The sequence below is a fragment of the Halichoeres trimaculatus genome, unplaced genomic scaffold (assembly GCF_033239565.1).
Source record: "Halichoeres trimaculatus isolate MK-OKI-2021-1 unplaced genomic scaffold, fHalTri1.1 fHalTri1_scaffold_8, whole genome shotgun sequence".
Taxonomy (NCBI): Eukaryota; Metazoa; Chordata; class Actinopteri; order Labriformes; family Labridae; genus Halichoeres; species Halichoeres trimaculatus.
The window spans coordinates 12,578,618-12,604,219 of record NW_027437186.1 but is presented as its reverse complement, the minus strand read 5'-3'; the positions used below and the strand labels follow the sequence as shown (position 1 = coordinate 12,604,219).

The 25,602-nt window shown below is 40.7% G+C and overlaps 1 protein-coding gene across 1 annotated transcript in view; it reads left to right on the top strand.

Annotated features, from left to right (window-relative positions):
• Window positions 1–25,362, top strand: part of ide (insulin-degrading enzyme) — a 35,267-nt gene extending 9,905 nt beyond the window's left edge. The window contains exons 12-25 of the mRNA XM_074675117.1: window positions 873–975; window positions 1,080–1,202; window positions 1,752–1,834; window positions 2,635–2,779; window positions 6,268–6,378; window positions 6,589–6,709; window positions 9,009–9,100; window positions 13,938–14,049; window positions 17,041–17,208; window positions 17,565–17,837; window positions 18,663–18,724; window positions 21,399–21,471; window positions 21,557–21,624; window positions 24,462–25,362. Coding sequence (XP_074531218.1) covers window positions 873–975; window positions 1,080–1,202; window positions 1,752–1,834; window positions 2,635–2,779; window positions 6,268–6,378; window positions 6,589–6,709; window positions 9,009–9,100; window positions 13,938–14,049; window positions 17,041–17,208; window positions 17,565–17,837; window positions 18,663–18,724; window positions 21,399–21,471; window positions 21,557–21,624; window positions 24,462–24,557 — 1,630 coding nt within the window. The 3' untranslated portion in view covers window positions 24,558–25,362. The remainder of the gene's footprint in view (window positions 1–872; window positions 976–1,079; window positions 1,203–1,751; window positions 1,835–2,634; window positions 2,780–6,267; window positions 6,379–6,588; window positions 6,710–9,008; window positions 9,101–13,937; window positions 14,050–17,040; window positions 17,209–17,564; window positions 17,838–18,662; window positions 18,725–21,398; window positions 21,472–21,556; window positions 21,625–24,461) is intronic.
• The last annotated feature ends 240 nt before the right edge of the window (window positions 25,363–25,602 follow it).

The following is a 25,602-nucleotide window of genomic DNA, read 5'->3' as shown; positions in this document are numbered from 1 at the left end:
TGCTTTCAATAAAGGAGATTGCATGCACTCACTGGCTGACCCGGACTGTTTCAGTGCCAGTCTCCTCCTCTGCTGAAGTGGGTGTTTAACCTTGAAGCTTCTGCCAGAAATCATGATGGTGCTTCAGTCTCTCTTCAGCAGCTGTGTGTGAAGTTACTGAGAGGGAGGTTTGATTATCACAGTGCACACTGTGACAAAGTTACTGGAATTTTTGTTTTATTTTTTCACAAATTTTATTCATTTCATTGCTAGGGATGGGTACCTTTCACATTTAAAACAATATGGTACCTATACCCGGTACCTGTCAATCAGTACCGATACTCAACTGTACCAATTTTTGGTACTTTCTGTGTTATCGTGGGAAAAAAATATCAATTTATTGAAGAATAAAATACTGTTTTTTTTTTTCAATTTAACATACTCATTCTTCAATATATAACCTTGCAATGCTGTGTTCATGTCCAGCATGGAAAAGCCCCTACTCTTCCACTCCCTCATAGTCACAAGGTTGCATTTAGGTACCTAAATGTGGTACCTTTTGATTTTATGTGAATCGGTACTCGGTACTTTTGACAGAAGTCGGTCGGTACCTATAAGAGTACCTAACTCGGTACCCATCCCTAATCATTGCATAATTACTCTGCAACACCATTGCGTCTCCTTGGCACGAGAATCTATCCTTCAGACGTTGGTTTGCAAACACCTACTGATGGTGTCCGCTGAGTTAAACGCTGCAGTGAATCTCCATTTCCTTAAACATGATCCAGATGCTGCGCCAATCAAAAACACTCAATTCTCTCCATGTGGTTACAAAACGAAAGACTGTTGTTCTCTCCGACATGTAATGTGACCCAGCTTGTTCTAATTTCCAGGGTCGCTGTGGTGTCAAAGTCATTCGAAGGACAAACAGACAAGACGGAGGAGTGGTACGGTACACAGTTCAAGCAGGAGGCCATCTCTGAAGAGACCATCAAGGTAAGTCGCTGTTGTCATTGTGCTCTAATCACATCAAGCATTTTAGCCTGAGATTTATCTTCCCCCTGAGCGTGTGACCAACGATTTTGGTGTCTGTGTTTCAGAAATGGGCGAGTGCAGACCTCAACGGGAAGTTTAAATTACCCATGAAAAATGAGTTCATCCCCACTAACTTTGAGATCTATCCACTTGAGAAAGACTCTCCGTCAGTCCCGACTTTAATCAAGGCAAGTGTTTGTGCTGAGAGCTCTGTAATCATCATACTGTCACTCTCAGGATGGTACAGCACAGAACAATCTCTGCTTGGTGGCGTATTTTTGACAATCTGTGATGCTTTCATATGTTAATAAGGTAAATGTGACTAAAACATGAAGGTTTTAGTTTGGTTGTTGCCTTCACATAAGAATCAGACAAACTAAGCTCTTAACAACAGTGCACTTATTCCACTCCCTGAAGGACAGGCTGAAAGGATGACATGCTGCCTTTTTGTGTTTAATTGGACCAAATTCAAAACAACAAAAGTTTCTGCTTTGACTTAGCTTTCCAGGGACTGTCGACAATTATCCTTTGAATGGCATGGACTCCTTGGATATGAAAATGAAATCCCCCTCTGTCTGTGTGTGTGTGTGTGTGTGTGTGTGTGTGTGTGTGTGTGTGTGTGTGTGTGTGTGTGTGTGTGTGTGTGTGTGTGTGTGTGTGTGTGTGTGTGTGTGTGTGTGTGTGTGTGTGTGTGTGTGTGTGTGTGTGTGTGTGTGTGTGTTTTGTTGTTTTTTCAGGACACTGCAATGAGCAAGGTGTGGTTCAAACAGGATGACAAGTTTTTCCTGCCCAAGGCATGCCTGAACTTTGAGTTCTTCAGGTGAGTCACGACCAATGAACCTTTGGACACATTTTCTTAACTCATTGTAAGTGTGTAGTTCATCCTCAGCTGGGTGCTTGAAGCTTATTAGTGCTTATATCTTTTAAATTCAAAACAACACCAACAAGTAACACTATTACTCAAACAGGTTGTAAGCCATTGTTAGTTGTTGAAGGCCATGTTAATAACTCTTACTGTTGTTTTAGATTGAAGAAACACTTGAAAGTTTCTAAGTAATTTAATAGCAGTTTAACTTTACAACACCAGAAGCAGTTATGGTCTAATCAGAAAAGATAAAGGCTGCTGTAATTGTGCTGCCTCTGTAAATAAAGATAATAACAGAGGTTAGTGTAACATTCAGAAAATTGTCATACCATTAAAATGTAAATAGAAATGTGTGGAACTGAAACTGCCCCATCATATTTAACGTTAAAAAGACTGTCAGACTTGTCGATTACTTTGTATTTTTACTTCTTTCACATTAATATTCACAGTGAGTGATACATTTAACTGTCAAAGGAAAGAAAGTTGAGGTGTTTTGTGTTTGTTTTAGAGGTAAACTCTATTATGAACATGAGCTGACTGAGATGTTCTTATTTAGTTGGCATGTAGTAGACAGCTTAAAAGCTCACAATCCTTTTTCTCTGAGATGATAATTAGATAGTATTCCAGCTACTGACACTGCAATTATTAGTTTGATACGAGTCTAAAATCCTTTGTTTAATGACCTTTGCCTGGTTCTGTAAGAAAATGTAGAGACCGACGTCTGTGTTGTTTGACCACTGCCATTTTCTCTGCAGCCCATTTGCTTATGTGGACCCATTGCATTGTAACATGGCATATTTATACCTGGAGCTCCTCAAGGACTCCCTCAACGAGTATGCATATGCAGCCGAGCTAGCTGGCTTGAACTATGACCTCCAAAATACCGTCTATGGGATGTATGTAAGTATCCAAAATCCCTCCCCTGTTGCCCTCATGCTGCATCCCAGTCAGACCTTGTAGTGCCACACTTTATCATCCTCAGACAGAACTGCTGAGCCTCAGCCAGGCCTAGTCTGACAGGTGACTGTGAGCCATCTGTACGACCAGACTGACAGTGCTTTTTTTCTTACAGATCCAATCCTTGAGAAAAAAATAACTGCAGTCTTTTGGAAGTGTTCTGACAATTCACACATCATTTCTGACTTATTTCATGTGTCAAAGAAAAAATGAAACCTGCACTTTTTGAAACAGCCCTCTGACCCAGACCTGGCTGGCCCAGCCTCTGTTCTGTCTGAATCTTCCTCTTCATTCTTCATTAAACCTTTTCTCTTTTGCTCACCGCCCTGCAAAACCCTTATCACTCAGGAAGTGTCCATTTGTCACTCTATCGAGCAGACCAAACCATTGTCATGTCTGTCTTTCACACCTGTAGTTATCACAGGTGAGGTGGCATTTCATTAAAGATTTAAAGGGTCATCTAGATGCTGTGATAATGTTTTTATTGGAAAGCTGGTCAGGAGGCTGCATATACATACTCTTCTTGTTATTTTTATACTTGTATTGTTTGTTCGTTTTTGACAACCCATCATTCCCAATCTGTATTTTTGTTTATGTCCTTTTTTTTCCCCTTCCATCAGTCGCTACCTATACGCAGACCCCCTGCACTGCAACATGACCTACTTGTTGCTCAGATTACTGAAGGATGATTTAAAAGAGTATACATATGCAGCCCGCCTGGCCGGGCTGACGTATGGCGTAGCCTCGGGGATGAATGCCATCCTCGTAAGTAAGCTGTGTGGCGTGTGAGGGGAAGCTGGGCTGGTGGTGAAAGGTAGACTTTGAGGTTGTGCCAGTGAATGGACATGACTCTGCTTTTCTTCTGTGCAAGCGCTATCTTTCTTGGATTTTTAAAAACGTATGCTTGTGCATAATGTGTCATCCAAAATATATATTTGAGTTCTGCGTAGCTTTAAATTAAAATTGCACAGGAAATTCTGTCCAATCAGGCTCCATTTTGATCATACATCATTGCTGGTGCATGTCTGCCTGTACAGCAAAGTATTAATCCACCTGTGAGTGAAACTGGTTTGCAGTGGTGGTGTGTTTTTCCTGTCTTCTTTTAATCTTTTAACTTCTGATCTAAAGCTCTGCTTTTTCTGAGATATGACCCAGTAACCTGCATCCATTAGCGGCCTCTAACTGATGTTTCTATGATTGAAGAAAGATATTCATCAGGCTGTCTGTGTAGCTGCCTGCTGGGCTGTATGTCCTAGACATGAGTCAGCAGTGTGTCCATGTCAAGGTTAATCATGTTAGCAGAGTTTTCAGGGCTCCAGCCACAGGGAGTGGGGAGGACGTGTATTTGGGCGTTGCCATGTTAGCTGAAGGGTTTTGCTGAATCATGAAGGGCGTAGAGTGTGGATGACTTTGCAAAATTGAAGCTTTTAATAACCTTGACTGTTCTTTTCCTCTTTGAAAATACTCATTTGCATCATCGTCATCATCAGATAGTCAGGACTGCTGTGACTCCCAGAGAGATGACAGTGAAATCTGTTTGCACCGCAGGAGATGATGGAGTGATGTGTCCTTAAATAGATCATCCATTTTCCTCTCGTAGATGAAGAGGATCATTTGGTTTTTATTTATTGCTCCTCTGTTTTTATCTTAGTTAGAAAAAGGATAAATACGATCAAACAGCAAAACATTTTGTGCTCCGTCATGGGGATAATCCTCTTTTCATTTTTAAAAATATTGTGTTGACGTTCTCATACCATGAAACTTGGTACTTATATTTGCGTCTCTAAACATTTGCAAACGTAGATCAAAACTGTTGTGATTACTATTCTGTTTTTGTCAATATGTCCTCTGTATCTGAACTGTTTCTTCAAGACCTAAACTCTCTGTAGTTATAGGGTTAATCCTTAAAGTACTTAGCTTTTACACCCTGAGTCAACAAAAGGCACATTATGAAATTTAAGCTCAGGTTACAAGATACTGTGATGCCCTCTAAACGTCACCACATTCTCTGTTGTCTCAGTGTTTCAACCATTCACTGGCATTAAAGCTTATTTTCTGCTATTACAACCACTTTGGAGCTATATTGTCAGGATGCTTAGGTCGTTAAAACCTGATCATGTCATGGAGTTTTGATCATAACAATTTCCAAGCCTGGAGAAGTTTTTGAAAAAAAGTCGTGAAGAGCTTTACAAAAAGTTCCTGTCTTATCAGCACCAAGGTGTATAAAATGTCTAATTTTTTTTTATCGGAACAAACAAAAACATGTCTTTTTGTTAGCCACTGTATTTTAAAGATAACTTATAGGAGTTTGAAAGTGATCTTGAAAAAGGCTCCCTTTAGACACATGCCCGGTCATAATCCACACTTTAAAATGAGATTATCAGAGCCAATGTATGTTATTTTGAAATATTACTTTGTAGCTTCTTAGGAGCTGCTCAATCAGATCATCCAAGACTGGATTGAATAACAGCACATCAAAGTCTAACAACACCACGCCAGCTGACAAAATTTAGAAAAAGAGTTTTTCTGTGACTAATTTTGTAGCCATGGTGGACACACAAGCCTTATGTAAGACAGAGAAAGGACAGAATAGCAGAAGAAATCTAAACAGGAGAGTGATCCAGCCCAAGCTACAGGCTTAAAGGGCTACTCTGGTTTTTGCTCATGTTGACTCCAACCCACAGTCAGCAGTTATTCTGCAGTGGTCTGTTCAAACTTGAGAGTCTATCAATAAAATGAAGAGTGAGGTTACGTTAGCTCTGCTTGGTAGATGACTGGCAGGACATAGCTAACCAGGATTTACTAATGTTACACATTATGGACATGTTTTACAGGATCAGGCTGTCAGCACTACGTATGGACGGCTACTAAACAAACTGGCGGTTTGCTTGTTGACATGTTAGCCTACAAATACGTTGTAGCACTGGGATGCTATTAGCGCTACGTATAGCCGGCTACGTGCAGTACAAACTTACAACAACTGCTTGTTGTCATGTTTCAAATAACAGTGCAACATAACATAACTGTACTGATAAAAACCTTACCTTGTTGCATTTTACAAACAGGCCGGGTTAACAGTCAAATTTTTATGACAGTGTGCGTAAGACTCTGAGCCAGAAGGTGGCGAGGCAGTCCAATTAAAACAGATCCTCCTCACAGCATCTTTAAGCCTCCCAAATCTTTCTATGTACCACTTTTCATTCTTTTATGAAAAAGTCAACATGCAGCCAGATCTTAGGGATACATCACCTGTCAGATCTATGTGTCTTGGCCAGTCAGTGTTTGTAAACATAAAAAATGTCTCAACCTTTAAATGAGCAAACAGGCCAGTTGGATGAGATGTAGAGATGAGATAAAGCACTGATCCTGTGAAATCTGTTTGTCTGTCAATTGGTAATGTTCCTCCTGTCCTCTGTCGCTGTCTGCTGCAGCTGTCTGTTAAAGGTTACAATGACAAACAGCACATCCTGCTGAAGAAGATCATCGAGAAGATGGCCACCTTTGAGATCGATGAGAAGCGCTTCGACATCATCAAAGAGGCGGTAAGCCCTGACCTCAGCTCTGTCATAATGACTCACAAACTATCAAACAGATGGCTTTTAAAGTTTATTGAACAGCTAACCTTTACACCTGGCTATTCATATCTTATTTTCTGTTCTGCACTACAGAAGAGTAGTGAGCAGCAGTAGATGCGTCATGCTGAACCGTTTTCTTTACATTCAGCACATTAAGTGTTCTCTTCCTCCCTGCAGTACATGAGGTCTTTGAATAACTTCAGGGCCGAGCAGCCTCACCAGCACGCCATGTACTACCTCCGCCTGCTGATGACTGAGGTGGCTTGGACCAAAGATGAGCTGAGAGAAGCTCTGGATGGTGAGAGCACTCCCTGTCTATGTTTTACTTAAATCTCAAAGTTCCTGCTCTGATCTTTATCGTGCACTTTACCACCGGGAGCCAAACTGAACTCCCTGAAACACAGAAATGCATACGCAAGAGCTTCTTATGGTGAAGAACTGAGCCAGCTTTAGCTATGCATCAAAAAAGGATGTCACAGCTCTTAATTTCTGTAATGCAGTTTGGTCGGCAAAATGTCCAGGAAGAAGCCGATAGCTCAGCTGTTTCCATGGCCCATAAAACTGATCCTATGTTATCGTTTTTTTGTCTGAATTTTCTCACTTTTAGAGCAGAGCTGAAGCTCAGACCCGTCAGACTTTAGTTGTGATCATACCTTTGGAATGTTAAAATATTGATATATCAAGACTAATAGTGTTGCACTGTTTCATACACAGAAGTTCTTGAAGTTTTTTAGGAGCTGACTCACGCTTGATAGATGGCTACTCTTTCTTCACTTGTTCTTTTCTCCTCATTTAAATGCCAAGGCTGTTCTCCCCCCTGGCTGCAGTCGTTCCTCTCACCGCAGTGCCAGTCTGGAACCTGAAGGGCAGATTGTTATATTTTTACCAGCACGGCGCTTACACAGAATATCCTCAGGTTCACATGAGGCTCTGACTCTGCAGAGTTAGAAGCCTATAGCCAGGTCACCAGGGCCTCCAATTACCACAGCTGCTCCCTTATCAGTGTTCTTACCCTCCTGCTGTCCCCTGTCTGGGCTCCAACACACTTTTGTTCCTGTGTGTGTATGTGTGTGGATGGTGCCGTGGACCGACAATCATCTGTATTAAGTGAGTGTGTGTCCCTGTAGTAGCTCATCCTTGAATCTGGGTCAGACGTTACTTGAATTCAGATTGGTCTGCCCTCACCAAGACAGACCAGATTTTTGTGGAACTGAATGTGTGACTGCCTGAAACAGATTGACATGAGGGCGGGGCAATTACATTTCCTGGAAAAGGGGCTAAAAGTGAGTCTATGACAAAAGCCATAGCATCATTTTATCATGAGAAGAGAGACTGTCACACAGCATCAGATAAAAGCCAGCTGGTCCACGGTTCTGAGCTCAGATACGAAGCACCAACAGCGTACACATCCATTTCCCACAGCACAGCAAGGAGGAGGAGAAAAAAAGTAGATGTATTCTGCAAAAAGAAACAATCAACTTCTCTCTATATATCCATCAAAGAAGACATTTTTGACTTAAAAATCTCATACAATATGAGCGATATCAGGTTGGCAGCAGCTCGGCTGGCAGCCCCCTCGCAGGAGACTCCGAATCTCATAAAAAAACACAAGAGAAATAGTATTATGTCACTAAGATCATTTCTTTCTTTTTTTGTTCTTTTATGACTTCTTGCCATAGCTTTACTCCAGTTAAAAGGATTCTTTAGTGTTTCTAGGTCAGGCTGCATGAGGTAATTGTCAGTAGTGAGTGTACAACACACAGGAAGTGCAGCTCTGCTCTGCTCTGCTGCTCCAGAAAACAGCTCAGAGTACTTTCAGGGAAAATTTGGACACTGCACAACCACTTCAGAAAGTTCCGGCAAGTTTAGCAAACCTAAAAAAAGTCTGATCAGTGTAGGTGTGAGTTCACTCTGTATTGAGAAAATTGTTCCCACCTCATGTAGTGGCCAGAAAGCCTTTTGGTTTATGCACCGCTCACAGATGCAGCATGAACATGTTCGTCTTCCTGAAGCACACTGTTCAACTGTTTGGTCCATGGGCTTTGAAAGACCACCAGACTAAAAAATGAGTTCTTCCACAGGAACAGTGACATTTAGTATATTGTGGACTCTTATGGACATCAGCTGGGACAAACTGCATTGTACTAACGGTTCATTCTGCAGCATCAGCATAGCCTCTGGGCTAACGTCTCCTACTGTAATACACCTTGTATGACCACACTTTAGATTAGTTTGTTACAGATTTTGAATTGAGGTTGTTCTTAAACAATCCAAAACTTATTTAAAGAAATTCTTAAAAATAAAAAATAGCATCTTACCAAAGATCAAATTTTGGCAGCTCAGCTAGCAGCTCCCCGGAGGATGTGCTAGGTCACATCACATTTTTTGCCTTATTGACCAGCCTTAGATTGCTTCTTTTTTTGTCAAACGTGAGCACTACAGTGTAGTTTGATAAACATCCAATACACACACACACACACACACACACACACACACACACATACACACACAGCAGATATTTTTCTTTTCTAATGAAGTCTTCAGCTTGGGGAGATTGTGTTTTGATTGATTACCGGTGTGTGTGATCTGTTTTGCAGACGTAACTCTCCCACGCCTCAAAGCCTTCATACCTCAGCTGTTGTCACGGTTACACATTGAAGCCCTTCTCCATGGCAACATCACCAAAGAGGTTTGTCAATTTTTTTTCTTTCTGAACTCTGTGACCTCTCCATCTCTCTGCCTCACCTAAAAACAGAATATTATTATTTTATTTGTATGGCATCTTACTCTGAAAGAAGCTTCAAGACCTAATGCATAAAGAAACAGCAATAAGTAACAACACAAAACAAAATACAGGTAGAGAGACGCTCATGAGGCTGAAAACCTATAACCACATCAGTGAGTTGAAAAGAGAAACTAAAGAGTTTATCATCATATATTCAGGTGTTGGGATAGGTATTGATAAAATCTAGGTGAGTGGAAAAACCAGAGGCGGGGGAGGAATACAAAAACCTTCAAAGTGTGAATTTAAGAGTGTGTTTAAAAAAGTCTCCTTTTCTAAATATAGATTTGATGGGAACGTGGTTTTGCTTGCCAGATTTCGTCTGTTGGGCTTTTTCCAGACTGCAGATGCTCTGTTAGACATAATTTTAGGATAGAGAACATGCTCCAGAGCACAAAGAGCTAAATTCTCAGTAGCCTAGAGCTTGACCTGTCTATGAACTGTAGCTGGGCCAAAGATGAGCTTTCCTCTTTGAAAAGTTAAGGCCACATTTTATTCAATTTCATGAAACCATGCCAGCCTATCCTTCAACTTTAGAATTTTTCATCTTGATTGTTTAAGTGCAAAATGTCAAACAGCTTTCGAAAGTAACTTGATACTCCTCATTGAGCGTAAAAGAAGTTTTTATGATATTGTAAACTCAACACCACCACAAATGATTTTGACCTTTAAAGATAACGTAAAGGGGCTGTGGGGAGTCTGAAAGTGATCTTGAAAGTCTCCCTTCTAGATATATGCCTGATCATAATCCACACTTTAAAATTAGATTATTGGCGCCAGTATTGCTGGTTACAGGTTATTTTAAATTGCTATTTCTTAGCCTTCAGTTCAGGTCAGATTGATTTACGGCACATCTAGATTTCTATGACAATACCACCCCAGCTGACAAAATTTAGGAGAGAGAAGAGATAAAACATAGAGATCTGTGTTTTTCTCTGCTAAAGGGGGCTAAACTGTTTATGATAATGTTCGTTCCAGCCCACAGTCAGCAGTTATTCTGCAGTGGTCTGTTCAAACTTGAGAGTCTATCAATAAAATGAAGAGTGAGGTTACGTTAGCTCTGCTTGGTAGATGACTGGCAGGACATAGCTAACCAGGATTTATTAATTTTACACATTACAGACATGTCTTAGAGCACTGGACTGCCAGCTTTGCTGAATATAAACGGCTTCTTAACTACTTATCAGGGTGGTACCCTGTCTTACAGATGACATGAATTTAGTTTTTGAGCTTTCAAATAAAACTTTGTTGTAGGTGTCAGTGCCTGATCCAGACTTGACACATTTAAAGGAACGCTCAGTTTATCTTTCACAGCTGAACTGCTTGCTGCAAGTTGACCTTCCACCTCAACGTTTATACACTTGCACATCGTTCTCCCAGCCTGATGAAAGATGGACTCTGTGATAAGCACCAGTTTAATTTCTTGCCACAGCCTTTTCTGACACTCAGGACACATGTGATGTTCTGCTTTTTTCACTGACTCAGGCATGGAGCTCTCCAAGGTTGACACAAAAATACCTCTGAACTCCATTTCTATACGCCTTTATAAACCCTTTTCTCTGTGAATATTGAATCCACTTTTAGTCTCAAACCTCAGAATCACCTTCAGCCTTTTATCTGGCCTTCACAGAGGATTATTTCCAAACCTCTTATAAAGTCACACTTTCTATGAGATTGGCGTCACAGTCTGGTGGAGAAGGAGAATAAAGCTTTGTGCAGGCTGCAGGCAAATGGGATTAATTTTTCAAGTCAGATCGCTATGATAGACTGTCCTCACTTTCATTTGCAAGTGATCTGATCGGATTTGTGTGTGCTGACACCACCAAGCTATTTGTGACGCAGGCGTCAGTTACTGCCCGTGCTTTTGACACTGTTTCATTAGTGAAAGCAGTCAGTAGTGAAGATCATATTCACCTCAAGTCAGATTACTGGAAGGAACCAATGATGAAAATCATTTTATTACATGGTAGATGCTCTTTGTAAGGTTACATAAATGTAATTTGTGCAATGATTTGAGCCCCCTAACTCAATCCAAGGTCAGTTAAGTAATATCGAGGATAAGTAATAACTAGAAAAGAAAACAAAAACCACAAATAAGCTAAAACTGTATCTTGTGTTCACAAAACTAACTGAAACTAACTAAAATTATAGACAAAATGTCCTTAGTTATAGTTTTTGGCAATATTAATAGCCTTTAGGATTTAAATTAATCCGACACATTTTCCAAACCAATTTTAGACAGTTTTAGGCAGTTGTCAGTGCCGTACGGCACCATCATAGCGGCGTATAGGGACGAGCTTGTTTGCTTCACTGACTGGCTGTGCGCTGTGCTGCGACGAAACATAGTGGAGCAATGTATTAGAGCATCTGTAATAGTTAAATTGTTACAGAGTCCAAGTTTTTATTTATTGAATCTCATATTATATTGTTTTTTTATGATTTATGTTATATTATTTTTATGTAATTTATGTCAACATTATTTTATATAATTTATGCTTATATTTTTTATACTAAGTTTATATTATTTATTTTTTTATTTATTCATTTATTTATTTTCTTGTGTTTAAGGCAGCAGCCAACATTTCGGTATCAGCATTGACTGAGCAGTGAGCACAATGTTGGACTTGAAAATAAACAGTATGACAAAATATTTACTCTGACCTTTTTGAATCCTGCACCTGGTTAATAAGGTATGAAAAAACTAAACTAAAACTAAGCCTTGTTGCAAAAATCAAAACTAAATAAAAACTAGAATGCCTGCTCTAAAACTAATTAAAACTAAACTGTAATGGAAAATAAAATGTCAAAACTAACTAAAACTAAACTATAATGGCAAATTCAAAACTATTATAACCTTGCTTGTTAGTAAACACAACATTCAAAGTGGGCTCCTCCTCCTTGGATCAGTGCCAGCAGCAGCGCGCACCCACAGCCTCTGACCGTGACTACATGAACACACTCACTAGCCCAGCAACCACCTGTGGCATCGCATTTTTATGTCGGAAAGACTCGAGAGCCTTACACCTGACTTGGCATGTTAGCACAAGCTAATCGCGGGGTATTTGACACATATCCGGTTAGCAGAAAGTGAACTCACGTCACTCTTTGTCCCAAGCTGCCCTCCAAGTGCCTGAAAGTGAGTGAAAGTCGAGCCAAGCTTCATACTCGTTTAATAAAAAACTTGATCTATTTGGTGTTTCATTTCTCTTTGGTTGTGTTTGGTTTTGCTCTGTGCTACATCCACTATTGTAGCTGCTCAGGATAGCTTCTACCACTCACTATTATCAACACCCAAAGTCACTTACGCACTGGGCGCGATGTGATTGGCTGAGGTAACCATGCTTACTGTCCGCCCTGAAACATCTGTATACAACCAAAACATCAACATTCAGGCTAAAGAGAAGGTTGAGGCAGACACAGACACTGAGGCATATGTTTTATCCAAAAATCCTACAGACTGTACGTTTAACTTTGTGATACAGACCAGTTTCATTATCATAAGACCCATGTAACTCTGGATTGTGTTAAAACTTGAAAATCACCCCCTAGCAGCCTGTTCAGCAAAAAGTCAGGACCCTGTTGCATACTGTGTATAATTTTCCTTTTCTTTAAATTATTCAAAGAAAGCAAAGGACAGTTTAAAAAAGAGAAACACTGGATTTTATTAGTTTTCGAGCTGCCATCTACTCAGGACCCTCTTTGAGTAATCGTTCTTGGAGAATAAAAGCAATCGCTTCTTTGGTTTCATTCATGGAATTCTAATTTTAAGATGAAGGATTATGTTGAGGTTGTTGCATGTGTGGTATAATTGTACCGGAGGACAGAAAACTGAACACACAAAAGCAGGATTTGAATTAAAATTTGGCAAATCTTAAGTCACACTGAAATGCCAAACTTTGAAATGAAACTGGTGCATAACTCCTATAAAAACCATGATCTCACTGTCCGTACAATCATGTAATCGAGCCTCCACCTTCAGTCACACCATGTTTTCTGTCCTGTCCACATATTCTGCTTGAGTTGCTGTGATGCAACTCTGTCACTCTGGAACAACGTGTCCTTTTGCGTCTGTTTCAAAATCCATTTCAAGAGGCTTAGTTATGCCTACAAGAAATAATTTGTTTGAATGTCAGAAAAAGCTGGAGGCTGACCAGTGGGAACAGTGATTCACTTCATCATCATCAAACTAGAACTCTAGAAACTCCTGAGAAACAACTGACTGACCATCTGGTGTAAAAAAAAAAGGGGCTTTGTAACATTAATTTTTCATGAGGAATAAGAACATTTTTGTGGCTGGATGTTAAAATTATTATGACACGGGTTATGTGTATGGTTAAGCTTTATTAGTTTCCTTTTAACTTGTGACTGCTTGCAAACCTCTTGCTACACATATTTTTTGTTGGTGTGGCCCTCACTTTCCTTTTTTTATTTATTAAGAACTTTGAAAAAGACAACAAATGTCTCGATTTGGAAAAAGTGAGTGCAGCATGACCCAGGCAAAACAAAATGAGGATGAGAGGACTCCAGAGGCAGGATGACATGATTCTGTTTGTTCGAAAATCCCCGCCTGAAATGTAGTCCTACTGAAGGAAAGTGTTTCAGATGGACTTCATGTTGGCTTATATGAAAACTAATTGTTGCACAATGTAAGGTTCATAGAATCCACTGTGAGTATGTCTGTCTTTTTAAATGCTGCATGTTTTTGTTTGTCCTTCATGGTCTGAATTGTTTCCCTCTTCCTCAGTCTGCTCTTGGTATGATGCAAATGGTGGAGGACACACTCATCGAGCACGCACACACAAAGCCCCTCCTGCCGAGCCAGCTGATTCGCTACAGGGAGGTGCAGATTCCAGACGGTAGGTCTGATACTAGACACACACACATGCACACACAAGCACACATACAGCACTCTCGAGCCCTCCAGTTCGTTATATGCCGGTCATGCCTGTCTTCTCTGTAACCACGCTGAAGAGTCCTTGCCCTGTGCTCCCCGTCATCAGTGACGCTGCATTGCGTCTGTGAAGACTCGATTAAATCGAACACTCCTCATTTCCCTTGGAGGAACATAACAGTCGCTGAGCTGAGATGGACGTCATCAGAGCAAACACACACACACACACACACACACACACACACACACACACACACACACACACACACACACAAGCCTCCTCTGAGCTCAGACATGGCAGCACACACGCCAAGCAAAGCACCTGTGCTGCGTCTCTGATTTGATTAGGTGAGTGAAGTGGAAAGGCAGCGCAGAGCCGTGCAGAGCCACCAGGAGACTTCCTGAATCTCACTCAGGGATTTTTCCAGGCCGGGCTCCAGACGGTCAGTCAGACACAGAACAGGAGCAGAGGAGGACAGAAAGGATGTAAACACAGTCAGTCTGCTCCTGGAATGAGTGATGGGCGGAAAAAGTCATTACTCACAGCTTAAAGTTCACGTGAAAGGCACCGTGTGATCCAAATGTAATCAGAAAGACCACCTGCTCACTTTTAACCCTGAGGAAGTAGATTATTGTTTTAAAAGTCAAGTTTAACTCAGTCTGAACTGCTCGAGCCGTCGTTCCTTTGACATCAAAAAGATCACACAGCTTTTGCCTCATCTTTTCATACAATCACTCATCATTGTATATTTCATCAAGAGAAATGTAAATTTAAAACATGATGAAGCACATGTAGGTCCTGTTTGCATAGTTTTGTTTAAAGGGATCCTAAAATGAGGACATGTCAGGGATCTAAAGAGTCTTAAGATACCGTATTTTCCGCACCATAAGGCGCACCTAAAAGCCTTCAGTTTTCTCAAAAGCCGACAGTGCGCCTTATAATCTGATGTGCCTTATATATGGATCTATATTGATTAATCATGGCTACTGTAGTCAGGGGGCGTCGTCGGAGTAACAGCGGTAAGCAGTAAGAACCTGTGAATAGGAATTCTGCTAAGTGCTAACATTAGCTCACAGGCTGGCCCGGGCTTCTTCTCTTGTTTATCGTTAGAGCAATACAGCACACCCCCAAAGGTCTGGCATGTGAACTGATCTCTGGAAACAGCTTTTGTGGACGGCAGAAACGGCTTCGTCTTTACAGCGCACTTTTTTTAAAAAACGGCACCGAAAATAGTAGGATAGGAAAATGTGCGGCTCCGTGTGGATGTAGCCTGAGTTTGACTGACTTTTTGACTGTTTTGTTGACATTCCCTTTAGCGCAGCTCCATCTAGTGGATGCATAACGTAACCCCAGCCCCTACTATAGCTTCTACTCTATGCGCCTTATAATGCGGTGTGCCCTATATATGAAAACAGTTTTCAAATAGGCCATTCATTGAAAGTGCGCCCTATATTCCGAAGCACCTTGTAGTGCGGAAAATACGGTACTCAAGTTTGCCCACTTGAATTAAGTGCTCCTATTAAACAAGGAGCCAGCTGCCCTAAAAGTTTGTAGGTAACCTTGAGTTTAACTTCAGATATGTTCGGAGAAACATCGAGAGAGATGCTGAAGATTGTGGTCATGACATTCCCCCAGCTCAGATGTGCTCCATCAGCTCGACATCCTCCTTTTTGAGCGTGCTTGATCACACAAACTAAAGCTGAGAGTGGAACGAAGCAGCAGTGCCACAGCGGACAGCTCGTCTCTCCTCTGCTTAAAGAAAATGTAAAGCACATGTAAAAGGCAGGAGGAGAGCTGCTGAGCAAAAAGAGTGCCCTGTTAGCATTCAGTGTCACAGCTGTCCTCTGTTTGACCCTTCTTGTTTTAATACCATGCTCCTCTTTGCCTCAAGCAGAACACTCGGGTATCTCAATCAGAAACAGCTCAGCAGGTTTTTGCAGCCATAAATTGGGTAAAGTTACTTTAGAAAGAGAGCTGATCGCAGTTTTCAAGGACAGGATTATGAACACAGGGATACACTGCAAAAAAAAAACACACATTCGTTCAGATGGGTCAGGTCTGGCTGGATGTCCTAGTGCTTGCTTCTTTCATTTTTGCTCTAATCCAACCAGAGGTGTTGATTTCATATGCTCAGAAGACTCCTTTGTCCTTTAAAATCAAAGTCAGTGAGCAGGTTATTTTAGTGCAAACCATGGTATTTATTTTTTTTACTCAATTCAATAGTTATTTTGGCCTGTTAGTGGTCAACACAAAAGATTAATTCACTTTTTCTTCCTTGTGTATCAGGCTTTGAATTTGATTAACATGTCTTAGAAAAGTGTCCAGGGGGCACTGAAACAACAACTGAAGCTGCTACAACCTGTGTTAGGGTGGGTGATTATGGCAAAATTCAAAATCAATTTTACCTGGATTTCGGTTAATGCATGATTATCTTACTCGCAACTCAGTTCATTCTGTAAATATTTGTTAAATTTTGGAGCCAGCTACTGAAAATGCACAGCTGAACAATAAGGGTTGTTTATTGAAACAATGGAATTAAAAAACACACATCGGCAAGAATGGAAATGGAAATTCTAAAAAAAAGAGAGAAAACAAAAACTTGTTTTTCTTGTAAGCAAAATAAATCATTTTAATACTACAGTGTTGATGTAGAAAATAACTTTTATCTTATGAAGACGGTGCTTCTTACTTTTTGGTTAACGTCATCCTTATGGTAACAAAAGTGTGTCCGAACAACTGACACAGAATTCCTTTTGGGTTTAAGCTGCTCATGTTGTGCTGTTGGCTCAACCTGCCGAGTCCTGCCACAGTCACAGTCTGATAGCAATTGCATTATCTAGGTGTGTCGATCAAGCTATGCTCAGTTCATTCTTGGTCTGACTGATTTGTTTACATGCGTCTTAAATAGTCCGCTCTCGTGCTTACTTCTTGCTGCTTTCTTGCTGTTCCTCCCAGGTGGGTGGTATGTGTACCAGCAGAGAAACGAGGTACACAACAACTGCGGCATTGAGATCTACTATCAGACCGACATGCAGAGCACCCACGACAACATGCTACTGGAGCTCTTCTGTCAGATCGTCTCTGAGCCCTGCTTCAACACTCTCAGAACCAAAGAACAGCTGGGTGAGTCCACAACGAAAGCCGCATCATGTTCTTCCAACACCCTTCTCAAAGCGCATGCTAGAGACAAAGACAGGAGAAAACTGTGCTTTTTGTTTTCTTTGAGGATTTTCTGCTTTGATCTGCAGGTAGCAATTAGATTTGAGTCCATAACGCCCAGAGAGCGTGAAAGTGAAGTTTTTGAAGAGCTGCCGTGCGTGGTGTTTTTTAATAACTTCGGAAAATTAATACTCTGAGTCACTGAACCTGATTTATGATCAGAGTAAAACTGTTTTACAGTAACTGAATTTACGACTGAGAAGTTTAATGTTCAGAGAATTTACCACACGCGCTGATCTACCCTGTCCATCCATCCCCAGGCTACATCGTGTTCAGTGGGCCTCGTCGGGCTAATGGCGTGCAGGGCTTGCGTTTCATCATCCAGTCGGAGAAGGCGCCGCACTACCTGGAGAGCCGCGTGGAGGCTTTCCTTTGCACCATGGAGAAGTACGTGGAGGAGATGAGCGAGGAGGCCTTCCAGAAACACATCCAGGCTCTGGCCATCCGCCGCCTGGACAAGCCCAAGAAGCTGTCTGCTGAGTGTGCGAAGTACTGGGGGGAGATCATCTCTCAGCAGTACAACTTTGACAGAGGTAACACACTTTTTTTTTTAAGGTTTTACCTCAAGACTCAACTAACAGCCAGAGCAACCGGTAACATCCAGCATGTCACGTCTCTTTTGCAAAACTCACAGCCTGCCATGTTGTTCTTCCTCCACTGTTGTCTATAAAATAGTAAAACTATAAAAAACAAAGTGCAGTGACTCGGCTGACACAATGGGAGGTGAGTCAGGTTCTTTTATCTGGTGCAAAGAGTCAGATCGACTTTTAGGGGTCGTACATGGCTTACAGGCCAAGCTTGTGTTATGTGAAAAGTCAAACATAAGTTCTTAAGAGTTATCAATATTTTGGTCAGTCCTGCAGGTGAGCAAGATGTTGCTTAGAGCTGCACAAATTGGAATCGATTTAAGGCTAAAATAATCTGCTGCAGTAGCACACCTCCCTCTGGCAGCGCTCTCCTGAGTGCCGTAATGGATTGTAATGGGCCTGATTCACTGGTAATCTGCCTAAAGCTTTGAGCGATGGCAACCCTGAATGGCAGCCAAGGGAGTGGTGCTGATTACTGATACCAGAGGAAGAGAGGAGAGTGAGGAGTGTGAGGGTGGCTAACATGCTAAATACCAAGGACATGGAGGAATACGCATGCTCAGCAGAGGGTGAACGATGGCTCACTGTGCCATGTTTGAAAAAAGATATTTTTTATACTATAATGAACATTTAGCTTTTCAAGATGTGAAAGCTTCTTCATGTGAAGCAAACAGAAATGTCTTTCTTTGCCAGTTGATGAGATTTTGTTGACGGTATGCTGACATTGCATGAGACTGATGTTTAAGTCGTTGTTTGCTTGATGTGTTGCAGATAACATTGAAGTGTCCTATCTGAAGACTCTGACTAAAGAAAACGTGATGAACTTCTACAGGGTAAGTGATGCAATATACAGATACCTCCAGATTTCCATTTACCTGCAAGTTGCACCACTGTCTATTCATTTTATTTGAAGAAGATTTTTATACTCAAGTTAAAATTGATGGCTTCATTTGCAGCCCCTTACACCCTGGGGAAGAAAGTCAGGGAAACAAAGACTTTTAATTCCCTTCGTTTTTAGGCCTTTTTATCCCTAGATCTAATTGTTAATGGGCTGAGCAGATAATTCAGGTCCTTTATAAAACTGGGGGCATTGTTTATGGTAAACTGATGTAAACTAGTAGAGTTCCCCCCAATTAATGAGTAGCAGCTCAGCTTGCAGTTCCTGCTCTTGTGCTGCAACAGAGTCCATCCATCTGACAACTACCTTTGCTGAAAGATTAAATCTTCTAGCCAAAGCTCAGAAGTTAGTTGATAAAGAGTTTATTTTTAAACCAGTTATCAGCGTATCATAACCCTTAATTCTCTTAAGTATGGCATCAGTTTTACACAAACATGCTTCAATTTGAGGCTTATTTGACTGTAAATGTGGTATAAAGGCAGTGGTTTCCAATGTCTTTTGGACCGTGTCCCCATTTTGACATCACAAATTTCTGGTGACCCCGGAGACATGTTTTTTTAGTTTTTGTACTAACTACTATTAGTTTTTGATCATGTTAGTTATACTGTGTTACAAATACAGACTAGCTAGGATTAGTGCACAAAGTGACACCTTTTTTTCCTGATCAGGATATAGACTGTTTTTAAAAGGCTTAAAATTAATACTGAAAAACTTTTTTTTTTTATTTTAATTAAAGATGACAAGTCTTTTGCCTTTGCCTGTTGAGCTTGTTGCATTTCACTCCTTCAACAAAACCTGACAGTACCACACAGCAGACATTTCAGCTTCTCCTTGTTGCTTTCAATGACACCATGACTAGTAAATCCATACTGATGGAGACTCTCCTCATATTTTCTTGGTCTTTTTGGTTTCTGTGTCTTTTTTCCTTTAGGGATTGTCTTTATGGGGCCAGGTGGGCATATAAATCTTAATTTTGTTTTCTGTTTTTACCTACTGACTGCAAGTTTGTGTTGATACAGGTTGAAGCAAGGGAACTCGAGTAGTGGTAACTGTCCGGTCATGTGATTGTGGTTGTCTATCAAGATGCACTAGCTCAGATACTTTTATACGCTGCATTTAATTTGAACTAGATTTATGTTTGAGAAAGTGAAAGTATACAATAGTTTAAGAATTTGCACTGTGTTTTTATTTTAAAAACGATGCCATTAGTTAAACGTATATTTTTAAAAGTGGACCCCACATTTGAGAAACACTGTACTTCAGTTAATTCTGGAATAAACAGACATTTCAGATCTCTGCAGAGAAAAGTCTCAGCAGTGTGAGCTGGGCTGACTCAACTTGAAAAAGTGCAGCGTTTTCATCAACTGCTCCTCACTGAAACTAGTTCTCCTCACAGGTTATGACTTCCTGATACTTTGTCAGTGTGTTTTAAACAGACCCACACTGTAGCATCTGTGTTCTCACTTACTGATAGTTAGTCATCTCTGAACAAGAGAGTTGTTCCAGAAATAGACAGAGGAGTTCAACCAAAGAACATCCTGTGCCAGCCTCTGACCTACAAATTACCATAGCAAATTATTCATTTTCAACATTTTCATCATATTTTGTGTCTCTCAAAGAGTTCAGCCATAAAAAGCCAGTAAAGACCAAAACAGTTTTCAGAGCACAGCTGTCTCATTGCTACAAGTTTCATCTGACATGAGGAGAAGCTTCAGTTCAAAATGGACTCTGTCAGAAAGCTCCAGAGTCTGTGATAAACTAAATGTTTTTATTCTCCAACTTTCAGGATGTGTGTGATAATCCTGTTCCAGATAATAGAGCAGCATCAGTTCCACACTGAGCACGGACTCACACCTCCTCTGAATCCAGTCAGACCATGTGTGTCAATAGATTCAGTGTGCGAGCTTTCATCCCTCTACTTCTATTCATAGCTGTGGAGGTGACACTGACACAGGACGCTCACAGCATATCAGCCTCTATAATGACACACAGCCGCTATCTGAGCCCAGCAGAAACCATTACAGACCCCATGCACAATAAACCTCATGCATTTCTAATGTCGCATCAGCTGCACCACAGCTTTCATTCTCTCCCTGTCTCTTTTAAATTTTATTTCTGGAGGCTGGAGTTGACACCGTCTGACTGCAGACGGGCTAATTCTTCAGTCTTATTATAATCCTCCACGCAGAGACAGGGACCAGGCCTGGCTGTGGAGCTAAATCTCCAAAGGGCTGTCTGGACACAGATCCCACACTAACTGTGACACAGACACACAGCCTCAAAATCATGAGTAGTTACAGTTCCTAAGCCTCAGAGCGTCCAGGGTCTGTGGTCAGTATTTTAATCAAATCTGAGTCGATATGGGTTCATGATGTCAGGAAACAAAGAGAAAAACAAGCTGAGCTGAAGTTAGCAGCAGCTCAGCTCACAGCCTCTGAAGTCCTGCCAGAGATGATCAACAGTGACAAATTAAATGAAGCTACTTCTTTGTGTTTTTAACACTCTGTAGGTTTTGATTAAAATAACAAGATTTGGTTAGTTCTTGTCCTCTACTCTCATTCTTCCAGCACGATCTCACCTCCCTGTTTCTGTCTGTGCTTCTCCTGCAGGATCGCCTGACAGTCGAAGCCCCCAAGAGACACAAGGTGTCTGTGCACGTTCTGTCCAGAGAGATGGACTCCTGTGAGTATCTGTGTCAGCCTGCTTTAGACTCTGTGTCGTCATGAAGCGGGGGGCTGAGCTAACGGTCTCCTTGTGTGTTCATCAGGTCCCATAGTGGGAGAGTTCCCCGCTCAGAATGATGTCAACCTGGCCCCTGCCCCCTCCCTGCCTCAGGTAATCACTGTGAATAGATCTCTGCTCCTGCACACATCCACCTTCCAGCTCTGTGAGCTGCCGACATGCCAGAGACACAACACATCACATGACATCAGTCTGTGTGTTCATCTTAAGAGGATATAGAAACATTCGTTTCTGTGAAGCATTATTATGCTTAGGGTCTAAGAAAAAAAGAATATTAGGGGATGACATAATTTAACTTAAAGACTTTCCTGAAATATTTTAAAGGATGTTTTTTGGATGAGGCAGTCTGATTATTATTTTTTATTATTATTTTTCTTTTATTTGAAAAAATGTCAGCAAAAAAATAGGTGTACAATTATATTTTTCAACATTTGTCATACATATAATCAAATCACATTGATGCCAACCCAGGTATCACTTTCAAGGATGTGCAACTTACAACTGGTATAAAATCATTTTACAGATGTATGTTTACAAAAAAAGTAATAATAATTATTTGAAAAAGGAAAAAAACAACAATAATGAAAAATAAAATTAATGATTAAAAAGAATAACAACAGGAGGTAATGAAATGTATACTTTAAATAAATGAAAGTGAAGAGACACAAACATGAAATTAGTTGTGTTTAGTATTCCTCTCATCCAGAGATGTTTGTTATTCGTCAAAATAGTTTAGAAAAGGGTTCCAGGTCTCTAAGAATTGCAGAGTAGTAATTTTTAGTGTAAATCTTAGTTTTTCTAATTTCAGAAAATACATTGTCCGTCTAATCTATCTTGTAAAGCTAGCTGGAGATTGCTGTTTACAGTTAAGCAGGATGCTCCTTCTTGCAATCTGAGTGGTGAAAGTAATGACAGCAGAGTGCAATTATCAAAACTGTCTGTTGACTAGTTTCTGTAGCAGTGATTGGTCAACCTCAGGCAGCCATACCCAGAAGCTGGCAAATATCTTTATTGGGTATTTTACTTTTAGTGGGACATCCTGCTTGTACTGAGGAAGGGATGAAACAGATGAAATAAAGGAGATTGTTTATTGAGCTGATGGATCAGTACAGATTATGTTTACATATCTCTTTAACTTTTTGCTACTAGTGACCCCCTGCTGGCCATCAGAAATAATGTTTAGTATGCAGTCAGGACCTGGGGATCATATTCTGATCTGACAGACAAACCTAAAGAGGAATAAAATCTAAGTGCATTTAAGAGAAACTGTGTCTGGATACTTGAAGGTTTATTGCTTTAACTGGAAACTTTAAGTTTTGTTTACACTAGAAAGTCAGATTTGAGCCAGTGTGTGACTGGACAGAGTAAAAACGTGTTAGTCGTCAGAGAAATCCTGGTAGTTTTCTTGCTAACAGATCTGTCCTGGGCTCTGGTCAGCCTGAAGTAGCTCAAAGCAGCAGGATTTACAGATCTAAATATGTCAGAGTTAGCCACAAGGCTAATTTTCATTTGTAGGCCCTGGCAGACCAGAGCAGAGTTCATAACAATAGGAACACAATCAAAACACAGATAGAAACACCCTGCTAGCATAAAAAAACACACAATAAGCTACAACAATATCACCCCAAAAAGTGCACAGAAGCATTTAGAGGGTGATTTAGTGAAATGAAGTGCTACTCGTTGAGTTTTGCCATAGAAAAGGCTGCCTCCAATTGTCTGGTCCAACATGTCAATCACCTATATCACACAGATAAACATGCACACATTCAGATCAGTAACACACTCATTTATAAATAGACACACACACATCCACTCAGAGCAATGGGCACAGGTTAATGACCACAGACCTGATGTGGTTTGAGCCATTGTTTAGGATGGGCTTTAAATAGGGTTCGGGGGAGTTATAGGCTTTACTTTTGGGTTTCATATCCCATAACTACACACTGACCAAACACTATCCTGCTTATTACCTGGCTACTAACTGAGGATACAAATATGGAGGTCCAAAAGTGCAGAAATAAAAAATAAATACATATATACATAAGTTAATAAATAAATAAATTAAAGTTAGAATAAATATAAACATAAATGTGGAAAAAGAATTAAATATCAATAGATAAGAAAATAAAAGCACTCATCTCTCATATTTATTTATTTTTATCAGAATCAGGATCAGAATACTTTATTGATCCCCAAGGGGAAATTCCATTTCAGTTACATTCCATATCTATTTCTGTATTTATTTTTACTTTTTTGATTTATTCATTTATTTATGTATATGTTTATTTTTGTTTTTGTTTTTTTTTTCACTTTTCTTTGTTTCTAATTTTTGCATTTTTGGTCTTTCATAACAAACTCATTGGCATAAAACAGTTTGTTCTCTTGATTTAAACTGATTTATAAATACAGATTTTTTTTAAACCGGCTCAGTGATTTGACTGCAGTTAGTGTCCAACAGTGAGGGATTTTTATCTGCCTGAGTGAACATTAAACTGTCCTCATTCAACTCTCCTTTCTCTCTGAGCTCTGTGTTTGATGCACCTTTAGAAACTAAAACATCTCAACTTTAACCTCTGCTATTATCACACCGCTCATGGTTTAAGTTTCTTAGTAGCGACCTGTAACCCAGAGATTCTTTCACCTGCTGCGATTGCTGCAACTACAACTAATGTTTCAGCCATTATTTAACAATATGACGCTAACAGAGGCCAACAGTTTTAGCTTACCTTACACATTATTAACCTTAATTGGTTAATAACAAAAAGAAAAAAGCAGAACCAGCCAAAACCATGAGGAAGTAAACTTAGAATCATCGACCGCTGCAAGTGATGATTCTACGTTAAGCGTGCGTGCAGCTGTTTTTGTGTCTCATGTGTTCAGACATCAGCGTGCCCCCTCCTCTAACCTGCTGCCTCTCCTCCCCTCTGCAGCCAACACAGGTTCAGGACATGACTGAGTTCAAGAGGAGTCTGCCTCTCTTCCCGCTGGTCCGGCCTCACATCAACTTCATGGCTGCCAAACTGTGAGCGAGGCCGCTGGCTCCACACGCTGCTGACAAGAGGAGGGAAGAGTGACCTCAAGGGAACCTGCCATGCTCTCACCTACACCCCAGTCCTCCTCCTCCTCTTCCTCTTCCTCCTCCTCCCGTCAGGAAGACTTTCATCTGACTGAGCCTGCATGAGCGTGTGTGTGTGTGTGTGTGTTTGAGAGGGTGCATGTGTGTGTGTTTGCACGTGTGGCAGGCTGCAGCCACTAGAAAAGAAGCTCAGAAACAGACGCGTGTGTGTGTGTTTGAACCACAAAGTTAGCGGTGGTCATGTGTGTAGCTGTGATGATGATAGAGTCACACAGGCTCGGCTCACTCGTCGCAGCAGCAGGCGTAGAGACGTAGAAACAGGGACCTGCCCCTTTAAGAGCGTTTTATTTGATTCTTCAGAGACGTGCTGGTTTATTGTGACGAGCCGTAGAGGTCACACACTCAGTAGCTCCATGAAGGTCTTTTATTTCCTGGACTCGAATGTTTGACATGTATCTCCTAAAACACAAACAGGACACACACTTATACGGATTATTTTATTCAGATTATGCATTTCTGGAGACCTCCTCCTCTATAAATATGGTTTTAATCCTCTGCACAGGTTTTGGATGTTTGTCCCTTTGAGTGGTAAAATGTTGGGAGCCTTTGAGGAGCGGTTTGATCAGAGAAGTTTTGACTTTTATTGCATTTTACATTAGAAGTGTGTAATTCAGACATCTCAGGGGAACCTCCATGCTGTTTTTTACTTTAAGTTTTACTAGTGATGGATTCAAAAATAAAATCTTTTATCATCATTTTGTTTTTTCACCTCAGCTTCTTTTTGTAAGAGTGAAAGGAACTTTTTATTTGACTCCATGTCATCTTTTTTTTTCCTCTTCCACTCTCTGAGATTTGCAGAGGCGCTCTGCAGCTTGTGCCTTTTCACGGGGAGGGCATCACTGGGTTTGCATCAGGACACAATCTGACCCCCCGACCCCCTGCTCGTGCTCTCACAGCAAAGATGTCAGAATAATGCAACAAGCCTTTAACTCTGA